Source organism: Argopecten irradians, chromosome 1 (assembly GCF_041381155.1).
Source record: "Argopecten irradians isolate NY chromosome 1, Ai_NY, whole genome shotgun sequence".
NCBI classification, from domain to species: domain Eukaryota; kingdom Metazoa; phylum Mollusca; class Bivalvia; order Pectinida; family Pectinidae; genus Argopecten; species Argopecten irradians.
Window position 1 is genome coordinate 70707053 of NC_091134.1, and position 14992 is coordinate 70722044.

The 14992-nt window shown below is 34.4% G+C and overlaps 2 protein-coding genes across 2 annotated transcripts in view; one reads left to right on the forward strand and one right to left on the reverse strand.

The window, feature by feature from the left end:
* Nucleotides 1-6510, reverse strand: part of LOC138307207 (coiled-coil alpha-helical rod protein 1-like) — an 81468-nt gene extending 74958 nt beyond the window's left edge. The window contains 1 exon segment of the mRNA XM_069247845.1: nt 6366-6510. Coding sequence (XP_069103946.1) covers nt 6366-6417 — 52 coding nt within the window. The 5' untranslated portion in view covers nt 6418-6510.
* Nucleotides 6511-6618: 108 nt separating this feature from the next.
* Nucleotides 6619-14918, forward strand: LOC138311441 (kynurenine formamidase-like). Its single transcript, XM_069252812.1, has 9 exons — nt 6619-6698; nt 7496-7554; nt 8083-8154; nt 12108-12198; nt 12561-12665; nt 12940-12988; nt 13212-13297; nt 14502-14580; nt 14744-14918. Exons 2-9 carry the CDS (start codon nt 7546-7548, stop codon nt 14916-14918), a joined length of 666 nt encoding a protein of 221 aa, XP_069108913.1. The 5' UTR covers nt 6619-6698; nt 7496-7545.
* The last annotated feature ends 74 nt before the right edge of the window (nt 14919-14992 follow it).

The following is a 14992-nucleotide window of genomic DNA, read 5'->3' on the forward strand; positions in this document are numbered from 1 at the left end:
TTTCTTCTGAAAAATGACTTATTCAAATAAGCGGAATCCTCTGTATCTAAATCTGATCAGTGTTTACATACATGTACATATTTTGTTCAGAGAACATCCATGTGAGCTTCAATAGAATAATCTAAGTTAGTGGATGAACAGATATATAGATAGATTTAGACAATAGATGGACAAATAGTACCAGGTATGAAGATATCCTTATAACATTTCAGTGATTTATGAAATATACATACCCTACCACAAAAAACCCAAAATATCAATGTCCACATGTTTCTACAGTATACTGTATTTCCTGAATAAATGTATTTGAAAATATACTTTCTAAAATTTAAAAGAAATGTCAAGAGGCATCTGAGTATATATGCTGTCAATATATTGATAGAATAAACTAATTTACTTGTGACCGTCATTAATCAAAATCAAACACATAAGTACATTTTGCACAAGAGAGCTTAAAACAATTTTTAACAGAATGGATATAAATGATTGATTTAGTTGTAGCTATTAATTACTGGGCAACTAAGTTGTGTCAGATATTTGTTGTATTCTCATTATTTAATTTGTATTAAGTTATGTACTTGCATTTGATTTATACCTTTTAGTGACTATCGATAATGTCCAGACATGTTAACCCTACCGATTCTGGCGGAAGTCTACCGCTTTTGAGACTGATATTCCGCCTACTGCTTTAATATCCAAATATTCCGATTTCTGCAAAACATCGTCTTCATTTTTTTCTTCTTCCGATTTCTGAATTTTTCATAGTCGGTTGGGGCTGCCATGGTGGTTTCAAAATGCATACCAGACTGAGTAGGGTGACTTGCTTCATAATTAAGTATACAAAGGAGGTGTGAACACTCCCTGACCAACACCCACTGGTGCTAATTAGCAGCCTGGGGCTAGTTCCACCTTGGCTTGTGTCTGAGCTGGCCTTTCAATAAATTGTGTGCTTAAAAATAGTAAGCATCATTTCAAAAACAAACACTACTTATAATTGAAATGATTTACTCACGTTTTTAATGTAAAATAGGCATACAGTGTCTGCTGAAAATCATAAACTTTGCAATCGTAATGGCCGCCATTTTGGAATGGGTTGATTCTAATAAAGGAGCCGGATTTTGGTATATTTTTTCAGGATATCATTAAAAAAAAGTTATTATTTTTTTCAGGGTGATTATTTCTCTAGAATATTGGTGTAAATTTCAGAAACAAAAATTTGTATTTTTTCTTGCATAAATCAAAAGAAAACGAGTCCAGTATGTATTACAAAAAAAAAAAAAAAAGTGGAAAAAACACAAAAAAATAGACAAAATGTATAATTGAAAAAGGTGATAAATAGCATTGAAATAAAAGTATACAATGTATTTATTGGCATTTTTCATCTTCTAAATTTAATGTAAGCCTTAATTAACATTTAAAAAATACAAAATGAGCCACCAATGCAAGGCCTATGGTAATAATTAAAGTTAAATCATAATTAGTTAACAAAATATGTTTTTGTAATTATTTTGCATATTATTGATATTTATATATCTCTGACGCGTCGCAAAAAATGCCGCGTGTAATGCTACCGCTTTTGAGTCAAAAATCTACCTCTTTTTGCTCACCAAAGGTTAACATGTCTGATAATGTTAATTATCATGTATACAGTACATTGATTATACTTTACAGTCATGTATAACCATACTTACCAATTAAATGGCTAAATGCTAGTAAATTAGAAATGAACCATTGGCTTATTTTTTTCCAAACTAGAGATTATAGGCCAATATCAATTGTTAAATATTAAAATCAACACAAAGATATAATTGGTAAAAAATATATATGCAATAATGAAAATAATAATCACTGTATTAGTTATCCATATGAAAGGTATATATTTCTCTTATGATTTTTTTTTCTTTTTAAATGCACTTCTCAAGTAATATTTGAAAAAAATATTAATTAAACAATGACTTGAAATATCAATCTTAATATTGAATCATGATTCTAAGATGTAAATAGAATAAATTACATGTAATAAATAAACTACTTGTTTCATTTCATTTTAAGAAACTATTATTTACCATTTACTGACTCTCATTAAAGGGACAATTCAGTCTAAGAGAACATTAAAATTTGCACAAAAAATCGGAAAAAATCCAGTTTAATGGAAATTAGATCAGTCGGTTTTACTGCGATATGCCAGAAAAGCCCATGGTGGTGAAATGCGCGTGAAATGTTCAAACTCGCTCGCCGTCCGCCATTACACATTGTATGCCGAACCCTGTCCTTGTCTAAAACTGCTCAAATCGCTGACAGTAGTGTGTTTACCTTATAAGGTGAATCATGTTGCCTCAAAATCATTTTATCACCTCCTCAGTGGTTATGTAGTTCATTTGTTTAACATGCGTGACTTTGGCTCGGGTATGAGTACATCGTACATATTGTACCTGCTTAATCGTATTGATCAACGATTTGTAATTACAACATTATCAATTAAAATACTAAACATTGACGTGGAATTTGTCAATATTTTATGTTATATGTTTCATAAGAAATATAGAACAATACATTTATGCCATAGTTTGCTTCTTGGTTATGTAAAAGAATTAACCTGAGTGAATTGTCTCCTTAAAATACAAATCATAGATATCTTTAATCTAGTAAAAGCAATGTCATTAACATTAAAAAGAATTGATGAAAAATAACATTATTTCATATAAGCCTACATTGTATTTCATTTTATTCCATATTTTATTTGATTTTTAATGCCCAAAATATTAATACAGATATCTTTTTTGTTTTACATTGATTAATAGTACTGTAACTTTTTTGTAATGACCATCTGTACTTTGAGTTATCTCCCTTACAATACTGCATGCGTTGGAGACAGATCACTCGATTTTCTGTCCCAATGTCTTGATAAGAAATATAAATCACTGATTAAGCGTAGGTTGACCATTTATGTATTATAATCATTGTAATGGAAATTTTGATGCATAAAACATGTGTCTGCTTGACCAAGGACGTAGTAACAAATCCTTGGTACACTGTCAAAAGATCGTGGCCATTTCTCCTCAAAATTTGTTCTAGTAGGCATATGGAAGCTAACGAAGCTATGATATCTATTTTCAATAAGCTAGGTGACTATCATGTATCACATTAAGTCAGATATAAGTTTTGGTTTTGTTATCGCAAGGATACATTCTGAGGAAGTAAGGATTTTGTTTACTTCATCTGGTACTTCAGCTGAAGAAATATAAACAATCTGATTGAACAGCTACCGTAATGTAAACATATTGACTATAACGGTTACAACATTACTGTAGATTTTTAATTTTTGAAAAATATTGCAGTATTTACTCAGTCATGGTCGCAAAAACTTAATCTTTCACTAGGCCTAGCAAAGCCGCTAGCTTTTTGTAAAACTTAAAAACTGCCGCCACGCATGCGTCAAGTAGAACAAATACTGGCGATATAAAAACATTTAGGGTACTGATGAAGATGATCTGATTGATTTTGCTAATAATCAAGTTTATGATTTACAATCAGATTCGAAGTTTATAAGCAAAAGTACTAGACACTGGCCGGCTCACTGTGTAGCTATTTATAGACTCGAGTACTGTCGCCAACCACAGGTAAATCACTGGCTACATCAGCTGTTCCAAACACAATCATAATTGTTACAAATACCGTAAAAACTTGTGTAACTTACACACCAGTGTTCTTTGCACATGTGTTTTTTTCTTAGGGCAGAAAATGCTGAAAAAAATCTACTATTAGTATATTTTGCGCATTCAAAAATTTTTGGGAAAAGGATGTCCGCGGAACCACAAATTCAATGTTATAAAGGTGGTAATTTCATTGCAAAACATTCACAATAAATGCTTGACAACTTGAACAAAGAAGTGTTGTATTTAGAAGAAATAACGTAATATAATTGCACTGTGTTTGTTTTCTTTTATTCGCCACCGTAACTGAAATATATCTTGCAGAACATGTCAAAAATATTGCCAGTCTGCCGTACTCCGTACACATGTCAATGTCTGGAGATATTACACATGAATAGTTATCAGAACTATTTGAAATTATTATTATCTAGTTACTTAAAATTGCCACAATAAGTTAAAAGTGTGTTTAAGATCATTAACAAACTTTAAAGAGCAATTGGATAGCAGATACATTGTACGTTGGCTTACAATAATCACATGGTGAGTAAAAGTCACTACCTGTACGGCTCCAGATCCAAGCTGATGGCTAATTATAAAAGTACGGTTAAAAATGCCACTAACCTTGTAGCTTGTCAGTTTTACTGAAATAATTTTACAAACCACTCATTGAAAATCCTAAATATAGGACAATTTAGGACCCATCTTATAAATCCCACGTGTGTTTTGACTTTTTGCATACGGCCTGCAGCCGGGAAATAATATGGAGGTTCCCTACGTAATGAGCATTGCTAGATCTATAAGGAGTTTCATATGCAATTTTGCTAGAAATATGAAGATTTGTTAAAATATCTGAAATAAAGAAATACTAGTCAAGTGAATGTTGATGCAATTTGAAGAATATTTGTTTTGTTTTTAAGTAGATACAGACGCATTGTTGATGATATATAGATCGGTTAAGCTAACTAGTCATTCAGTTTTGTTAAGCTGGACGAGAGGCCAGAGCGTAGCATTCAGTACCAATTTACCTGTGGATTTGGCGACAGTACTCCAGTCTATAAATAACACGGCTACAGTACACTCATTTCTTGGTGCCCAGAAACGATAGCGTGACGGCACGTAAAACTCTTCAAATCGGTTACACTCATACAAGTCAGCGGTAGAGCGGTAGGGGTTTATATAGCACGGCTGTAAAAGTCAGTAGATCTTAGTGTAGTCAAATAATTAATGTAATAACATATAACATTCGGGGATAATATAACATGATGACCCTTGCTGTTAATAGGACGAAAAACTAAATAAACCAAATCGATTAAAGTGAGTGTAGAAAATATGAAGCATGTGAGAACCGGCAATCACTGACAGTTCTTGACCTATGTGCAGATGAAAGCGGAAGGAAAAGTGCAATAATATCAATATTTCTTGCTCTAACAGTGATAACATTGATGTATACTTACAGTTAAGGTATTAATTATCCCATTGATCTAGGAAAACCATAACTTGAGGCCTCATTAAATAGTATTTTAGCGGATTAGATATGATGATTCTTTTCCGTAACATTTTGACCTAGTTTTAAATATGGTGGCTGGTTACTGCAAAAAACGGTACATGGATTCATGCAGGCAGAATGCAAGTAAATTAAAGTAAAGGCAGTGCAAACGTTTTGGGGTATTTGCAATTAGTTTTTTCTATTTACCGGCCGGACCGCTTTCAACATGAAGTTTTGTCTGGGTTATGAAAGTTTACGTTAGGAGATGTAAGTATTTGTTTTAGATGGATTTTACGGTTGATTTTGTCAAAATACTTGTTGATTTATGAAAAAGAGGTAGGTATTTGACATTGGTGACTATTTAATTATGATTTAAACGTTTTATATTGTCACAATCCAAACATTGAAAATGTTACCCTCAGCATCGGGTAAATGACCTATCCGAAGTTAGAGGTTAGACACGACGTAATGTTCCAAAAGTGTCTCGTTGTGCTATACCCACAGGGACTTGTAACGTAGGCTGTGAGAAAGTCTGCTGTGTATACATGTGTACTATATATACTATATAAAAGGACAAGGGAACCAACGGCTCGCTTGGAAGAGGTACAACTGCCTCTACAAAAGTCGCCCGTATTCCGTCAAACATGGATAAATATGTACATATTTAATACCAATATATTCTTAAATAAATTTTCGACATGGAAAACACAACTTCAAACACGAAATAATATATTAACAAACCTTTATTTCACTATGAACGTGGAAAATGCAGTCGTTGGTTCCCTTGTCCTTTTATATAGTATATATAGTACACATGTATACACAGCAGACTTTCTCACAGCCTACGTTACAAGTCCCTGTGGCTATACCTCTATTGTTGGAGTAGTCGACCACGAGATTCTATATAGATGTAGATAATGTATATGCACGATACTGCATGTATGTACATATTACGGTGTACTAATGTGAGAAAATATGTCCGTTTATTCAAATTGCAATGCCCCTGTCATTTAGATGGCGACTATTGTCACTCTCAGCTAGTCTATATCATGTACCAACGGAGCATGCAGCAGCATGTCGTGGCGTGAATTTATTTGTTATCAAAAAATTGAAAATTGAGAGAGAGTATCTTACAAAAGTGATTCAGTGATATTTAAAAAACAAAACAAAACATATTCTTAAGCAGACAATTATTTTAACGGCATTTCTGTAGAAACAAAACTTACCTGCTCCTTTCCGTGTAAGGAAATCTGCCGGAGTGTTCAAATTTGACGCCATGTTAGTTCGAAAATGTGGCTAAATTTTATGTATCCATTGGAGATTCGGCGTATTTTGTGTTGTGGTGGATCTTCTAGATTAATTTCATGTACACTTTTATCTTAAAAAGAGATTATACTTAGAAATTCATTGATGGACGGAATTATGTAGAAGTAAAAATAACTTTACACGAAATGGAAACTAGCAATACGAAAGTAAACAGTGAAAGTGAAACCCAGCTTTATTTGTCAAGTGAAAGTGAAAGTAGCTCAAAGCATCCATCGTTACACCAACATGTCCTTGTAAGTAGGTTCTTTCGAATATCACAATTTTAGTCGCATTTTTTACGTTCTTTTTATAAGACACAAATTAAAAGATGCTTTCCTAACGTAATTCTATTTTCCAAAACTGAAAAAAGTCTTTGCCAGCCGCATGCTGGAAGAAGAAAATTATTTGCATAAATAGATCTACTAAGCTACGTTTTTGTGTTTACACATCCTTGATACTCCAGGGGTTACTCACTGACGTTAATATCTCATAGTAAAACTGGAGACAGTTAAAGAGAAAATAATTGACCAATCACTAGCTGTGATGTCACACGTAGCTTAGCTGTGATGACATACATGTATAGAGCAACATGTACGTTAGCTACTGTTGTAGCGGAAAAGATATCACCTTCTGACTGACTTTTCAGTCAGAAGGTGATATCTTTTCCGCTACAACAGTAGCTAACGTACATGTAGCTCTGAATGACAGATGATAGATTTCTGACAGATGGTTGTCGTCAGACGGGAACAGAGTGTTCAAAGGCAGTATAATAAAATTTGTTCTAACAAATCACATGCTTTTAGTGACTTCCTTAGTGTTCCTATGATGTACATCAAATGATCAAATTAGCTTTGTCAGATTGTCTTCTGTTGCCTCCAGTTTTATTATGAGATAGTCCAGGGATGGATATCACATCAGTGATTGTAACCCAGGGGTGGATATCACATCAGTGATAGTAACCTCTGGAGTATCAAGGATGGTGTTTACAATACTTGTAGATATGAATACATTTAATGATAATGATTGTGATATCGACAAGGACCATTAACAGTTAAGGTCAGATTTGGTTTGTCCCACTTTCTACAAACGTAAACGCCCAAAATGGGTCAAGTAAGTATTATTTTTTACAGTACACTTGTCATGATCAGATCGAGACCTAATAACGTGAATGAAGTATTTGCACAACATTAAAATATACATTTCCTTATTTGTATGCCTCGCACTAAGATGCTTTCAATGTCAACAGTAACTTGTGTTCCCCACTCACAGCTGTCGCCTCACCATTGAGCGGGGTCAGCTATGATGGTCAGTGCTAACTGTGTTGTTGATGGGTGTCCAGGCCAGCTACTGGTACTTTTCTTCATCTGAACCCAGCATGAAAATCTTTTTGCTGCCTTGGCCATCATCTTCATTGCTGTCTCCTAGCTTCTTATACAGATGAATGATAATACTAAACATGTGAATTTAGCCTCTGCATTCAGTGGGTAGATCCCCATCAGCAGCTTCAATGCCACTTTACTCCTATCACAGGGTTAGATTCTTAAAACATTAAAAGCAGCTTAATATACAGTGGTGAGAATTCACAAAGTATTGACAAATATGAATCAAAATGAATAACAAATTTTGGTAAATTTTTAGTTAGCGAGTTGGATTGTTGACCCCCGACCAACCATGGACTGGGATAACAGCTACCAGAAAACTCCGAGTCAGGTAGGTTTACATACACACTGTAAATGATGGGGAAGCAATTAAAACCCTGAGTCAGGTAGGTTTACATACACACTGTAAATGATGGGGAAGCAATTATAACCCTGAGTCAGGTAGGTTTACATACACACTGTAAATGATGGGGAAGCAATTAAAACCCCGAGTCAGGTAGGTTTACATACACACTGTAAATGATGGGGAAGCAATTAAAACCCTGAGTCAGGTAGGTTTACATACACACTGTAAATGATGGGGAAGCAATTAAAACCCTGAGTCAGGTAGGTTTACATACACACTGTAAATGATGGGGAAGCAATTAAAACCCTGAGTCAGGTAGGTTTACATACACACTGTAAATGATGGGGAAGCAATTAAAACCCTGAGTCAGGTAGGTTTACATACACACTGTAAATGATGGGGAAGCAATTAAAACCCTGAGTCAGGTAGGTTTACATACACACTGTAAATGATGGGGAAGCAATTAAAACTCAGAGTCAGGTAGGTTTACATACACACTGTAAATGATGGGGAAGCAATTAAAACCCTGAGTCAGGTAGGTTTACATACACACTGTAAATGATGGGGAAGCAATTAAAACCCTGAGTCAGGTAGGTTTACATACACACTGTAAATGATGGAGAAGCAATTAAAACCCTGAGTCAGGTAGGTTTACATACACACTGTAAATGATGGGGAAGCAATTAAAACCCTGAGTCAGGTAGGTTTACATACACACTGTAAATGATGGGGAAGCAATTAAAACCCTGAGTCAGGTAGTATTACATACACACTGTAAATGATGGGGAAGCAATTAAAACCCTGAGTCAGGTAGGTTTACAATACACAACTGTAAATGATGGGGAAGCAATTAAAACCCTGAGTCAGGTAGGTTTACATACACACTGTAAATGATGGGGAAGCATTTAAAACCCTGATTCAGGTAGGTTTACATACACACTGTAAATGATGGGGAAGCAATTAAAACTCAGAGTCAGGTAGGTTTACATACACACTGTAAATGATGGGGAAGCAATTAAAACCCTGAGTCAGGTAGGTTTACATACACACTGTAAATGATGGGGAAGCAATTAAAACCCTGAGTCAGGTAGGTTTACATACACACTGTAAATGATGGGGAAGCAATTAAAACCCTGAGTCAGGTAGGTTTACATACACACTGTAAATGATGGGGAAGCAATTAAAACCCTGAGTCAGGTAGGTTTACATACACACTGTAAATGATGGGGAAGCAATTAAAACCCTGAGTCAGGTAGGTTTACATACACACTGTAAATGATGGGGAAGCAATTAAAACCCTGAGTCAGGTAGGTTTACATACACACTGTAAATGATGGGGAAGCAATTAAAACCCTGAGTCAGGTAGGTTTACATACACACTGTAAATGATGGGGAAGCAATTAAAACTCAGAGTCAGGTAGGTTTACATACACACTGTAAATGATGGGGAAGCAATTAAAACCCTGAGTCAGGTAGGTTTACATACACACTGTAAATGATGGGGAAGCAATTAAAACCCTGAGTCAGGTAGGTTTACATACACACTGTAAATGATGGGGAAGCAATTAAAACCCTGAGTCAGGTAGGTTTACATACACACTGTAAATGATGGGGAAGCAATTAAAACCCTGAGTCAGGTAGGTTTACATACACACTGTAAATGATGGGGAAGCAATTAAAACCCTGAGTCAGGTAGGTTTACATACACACTGTAAATGATGGGGAAGCAATTAAAACCATGAGTCAGGTAGGTTTACATACACACTGTAAATGATGGGGAAGCAATTAAAACCCTGAGTCAGGTAGGTTTACATACACACTGTAAATGATGGGGAAGCAATTAAAACCCTGAGTCAGGTAGGTTTACATACACACTGTAAATGATGGGGAAGCAATTAAAACCCTGAGTCAGGTAGGTTTACATACACACTGTAAATGATGGGGAAGCAATTAAAACCCTGAGTCAGGTAGGTTTACATACACACTGTAAATGATGGGGAAGCAATTAAAACCCTGAGTCAGGTAGGTTTACATACACACTGTAAATGATGGGGAAGCAATTAAAACCCTGAGTCAGGTAGGTTTACATACACACTGTAAATGATGGGGAAGCAATTAAAACCCTGAGTCAGGTAGGTTTACATACACACTGTAAATGATGGGGAAGCAATTAAAACCCTGAGTCAGGTAGGTTTACATACACAATGTAAATGATGGGGAAGCAATTAAAACCCTGAGTCAGGTAGGTTTACATACACACTGTAAATGATGGGGAAGCAATTAAAACCCTGAGTCAGGTAGGTTTACATACACACTGTAAATGATGGGGAAGCAATTAAAACCCTGAGTCAGGTAGGTTTACATACACACTGTAAATGATGGGGAAGCAATTAAAACCCTGAGTCAGGTAGGTTTGCAATACACACTGTAAATGATGGGGAAGCAATTAAAACCCTGAGTCAGGTAGGTTTACATACACACTGTAAATGATGGGGAAGCAATTAAAACCCTGAGTCAGGTAGGTTTACATACACACTGTAAATGATGGGGAAGCAATTAAAACCATGAGTCAGGTAGGTTTACATACACACTGTAAATGATGGGGAAGCAATTAAAACCCTGAGTCAGGTAGGTTTACATACACACTGTAAATGATGGGGAAGCAATTAAAACCCTGAGTCAGGTAGGTTTACATACACACTGTAAATGATGGGGAAGCAATTAAAACCCTGAGTCAGGTAGGTTTACATACACACTGTAAATGATGGGGAAGCAATTAAAACCCTGAGTCAGGTAGGTTTACATACACACTGTAAATGATGGGGAAGCAATTAAAACCCTGAGTCAGGTAGGTTTACATACACACTGTAAATGATGGGGAAGCAATTAAAACCCTGAGTCAGGTAGGTTTACATACACACTGTAAATGATGGGGAAGCAATTAAAACCATGAGTCAGGTAGGTTTACATACACACTGTAAATGATGGGGAAGCAATTAAAACCCTGAGTCAGGTAGGTTTGCAATACACAACCGTAAATGAGGGTAATTATCTGATGGGGATCTGATGGGTAATTGCATGATAACAATTACATAACGATAAAATGACATATATTAGAAACGGTTATAGATTACTAACTTTTTCTTTTTTTCATTTTTCTTAAAAATAAAGTTACTTCTGTATGAAATAAAAGATAAATATCATTTTCGAAAAATAATACCTGATAAATATTTATATGTACATGTATGGAGATCATTTGTTTTTTTCAATGTGAAAACTTAAAACAAAACCAACATCAGTGCTTTAGCCGAAAGAGTCAGACTGTAGAGTATATGTATGTAATTCACTACAGTATATCTAAGTAATAGATAGATATTTAATAATTTCAGAATAATTATGCACTCCTTCACAACATAGATCTTATCGACGTAACATAAATGAACCCATTGTGTTTTGTTTACTGTTAGTGTTATCACCCTTCTGTGATCTGAACGCCTATACCTACACTTGAATAACTTTTTCATAGGTATATGTGTATTGACATGTACTTGTCTATATTGCACAGGTTAACATTAGCTATCTAAACGAACCTTTATCATTTGTTTCTTGAGTGAAGTAGTAACTGGTATGTTGGCATAAATACAAATGTAAATTGTTTGACATTTAAAAGATAAATGTCAAATGCAGAAATAACCTGTAATACTATAACTAGTTGATATAAACTTACTTTATCTAAGTGGCAACCAGATATTTTGTGTTTATGACATCAAAACATAAGGATATAATTATAATCCTATTCATGAAATACCTGTCCCATTTAATATATGAAGGGGTGGAGGATTTATATTTCACAGGCATTTCTAGTGTCTTTGAATCTGAACTAGTTGTTATATGACCAAGATTTACAAGATAGTAAGTTGATAATGGTATTTTTCCAGGAGTTAGACTACCAGTATTCTCCATCAAAATGGACAAAGCGAATGGAAGCTGATGTTGTTGTTGCTGATCATGCTCAGGTCATTGGGATAGGTAATTAAAACATTTTTTAGGACTGAATAGGTATTATATTCTAAGAATGAATACAAATAAGTTTGGTTTCTGAAGTTCTTAGTCAAAGGATATGTAACCCTGATGAATACAAGCCACAATATACCACTCGGCTAGAGAGAACTTCTTTTTAGCTGGATTAGTTAAGTATCAGACTAGTAACCTAGAGGTCCGGACTTGGAAACCTGACAGAGGCAGTGAATATGTTTATATCAAATCATGCGCATTGTTACAGATAATCCAGCACCCTCTATCATTTTCATGACCATGCACTTTTAGATAAAGATGAAACTGTTCACAGGTTTGTTAACAGATTAGCTATATGAATTTAAACTTTTTAACAGAAAGTGAACATGCCAAGCAAGATTTGGATTGCCAGTTGGACATTCCTTATGGAAACAAGCCTAAACAGAAGTTGGACATATTTGGAGCCAAGTCTTTGTCACAAGGTAGAGAAATCCCTTCTTGATGTTTTCTTTCTTGTTTAAATGTTTTATATCAGTACTTCTGCATGAAAATATCAAGTTTATGTAATTTTAATTGACTTCTGATCATTTTAAACAAATTCTTATGACTCTTTTTTCTATATACTATTTAGTTTATTTTTGCCTTAAGACTTAACTAGGGTAATTCCTGAAATGTGTTACATGTATACATGTATTAATTTTATACAGAAGTTCTGTTTATCAGGAAAGTTGATGTTTTGAATTTTGTTCGCTATAGGTGCTCCTGTCTTTGTTTATATACATGGAGGATATTGGCAGTTTTTAGAGTGAGTTTTTTTTATTTCACATTTATTTTTAATGATTTTGAAAGTGATTTGCAAATGTATATAAAATAATCTAGCTTATAACATGGGTATGGTTTGCATGTACAGGTATTATCTCCATCATTTGGTGGATTAAAAGATCACATTTATCAAAAAGAAAAAAAATATATAGATAACAATAAAACAGCTATTAAATTTTTTTGATAAACAATCTTACCCATTACAGACGAGAAAAGTCAAGTTTTATGGCTGCTCCGCTAGTGAAGGCTGGTGCTGTTGTCATACCCGTGGGATATGAGTATGCACCTGAAGGTTTGTGTCAGTCAAATTAATTTATATAAATTTTCTGTTGCATTCAAATAAATTGACATTTTAGTGTATCATGTACACAAGGTATAGAACATGTGATCTATTATTTTTACAGATAGGGGAGACAATCATACAAATTTAGGGGTGACAACCATACTAATATAAAGAAAACAACCATACAAATATAGGGTAAACAATCATACAAATATATAGGGGAGACAACCATATAAAGATAGGAGAGACAATCATTCAAAGAAAGGGGAGACAATCGTACAAATATAGGGGAGACAACCATACAAATATAGAGAAAACAACCATACAAAAATAGGGTAAACAATCATACACATATATAGGGGAGACAATCATAAAGTTAAAGGGAGACAATCATACAAATATAGTGGTGACAACCATACTAATATAAAGAAAACAACCATACAAATATAGGGTAAACAATCATACAAATATATAGGGGAGACAACCATATAAAGATAGGAGAGACAACCATTCAAAGAAAGGGGAGACAATCATAAAGTTAAAGGGAGACACTAAAAAAATATAGGGGAAATAATCATACAAATATATGGGGGGATCATACAAATAAAGGGGAGACAACCATACAAATATAGGGGTGCCAATCATACAAATATAGGTGAAACTACCTTACAAATACAGGGGAGAAAACCATACAAATATAGGTGGCAATCATAGAAATATAAGGGAGACAATTATACAATTATAGGGGAGACAACCATACCATTAAAGGGAGACTACAAAAAATATAGGGGAAATAATCATACAAATATAGGATGGACAATTATGCAAATACATGTATAGGGGAGACAACCATACAAATATAATGGGAAACAACCATACAAATATAGGGGAGACAACCTTATAAATATAGGGAAGACAATTTACAAATATAGGAGTGACAATCATAAAGAAATAGGGGAGAAAATCACACAAATAAAGGGGAAACAACCATACAAATATAGGGGTGACAATCAAACAAATATAGGGGGGCAATCAGACAAATATAGGGGAGACAATCATACAAATATAGATGAAAATACCTTACAAATATAGGGGAGACAACCATACAAATATAGCAGTGACAATCATACACATATAGGATGGCAATCATACAAATATAGGGGGCAATCATACAATATAATTCAGATTTTTCTAACATTGTTATTTTTTTCAGCAAATATGGATGAAATTGTAGCTCAGATCAAAGATGCAGTGACCTATATCATCAAATGGGCAACTCAAAGAGGCTCAAGGTAAGGTATCTTTATAAAGCAAATAACTTGTCTAACCTTTTAGTAAAGACATTTTGAAAATTCAAAATTTTGCTTTAGAATCTGTTCATTTTGAAGATTAATGCCATCACAACATCATGATAGATTTTTGAAGTATGTTAATCTGCTATGCTGTATATGACAGAGGAGTTTATCTTAGCGGCCATTCGGCTGGAGCTCACCTGGCGGCCATGATGCTCAGTGTTGACTGGATGACAGAATGTAACCTAACAACAGATATAATTAAAGGTACACATTTTCAAACCTTAATGCAGCATATGATTATCTCTCTCTCTCTCATGCTTCCCATCCCACAGTGATATTCCTTATAACTTATCATTATGATAGAAGTGAGGTATTGATCTGTCTTCCTTATCATTATGACAGTAGTGAG

Coding starts and splice junctions, on each gene's coding strand:
- LOC138311441 (XM_069252812.1), top strand. Junction 8,155..12,107: donor ACCAGAAAACTCCGAGTCAG/GTAGGTTTACAT, acceptor GTATTTTTCCAG/GAGTTAGACTACCAGTATTC. Junction 12,666..12,939: donor AGCCAAGTCTTTGTCACAAG/GTAGAGAAATCC, acceptor TGTTCGCTATAG/GTGCTCCTGTCTTTGTTTAT.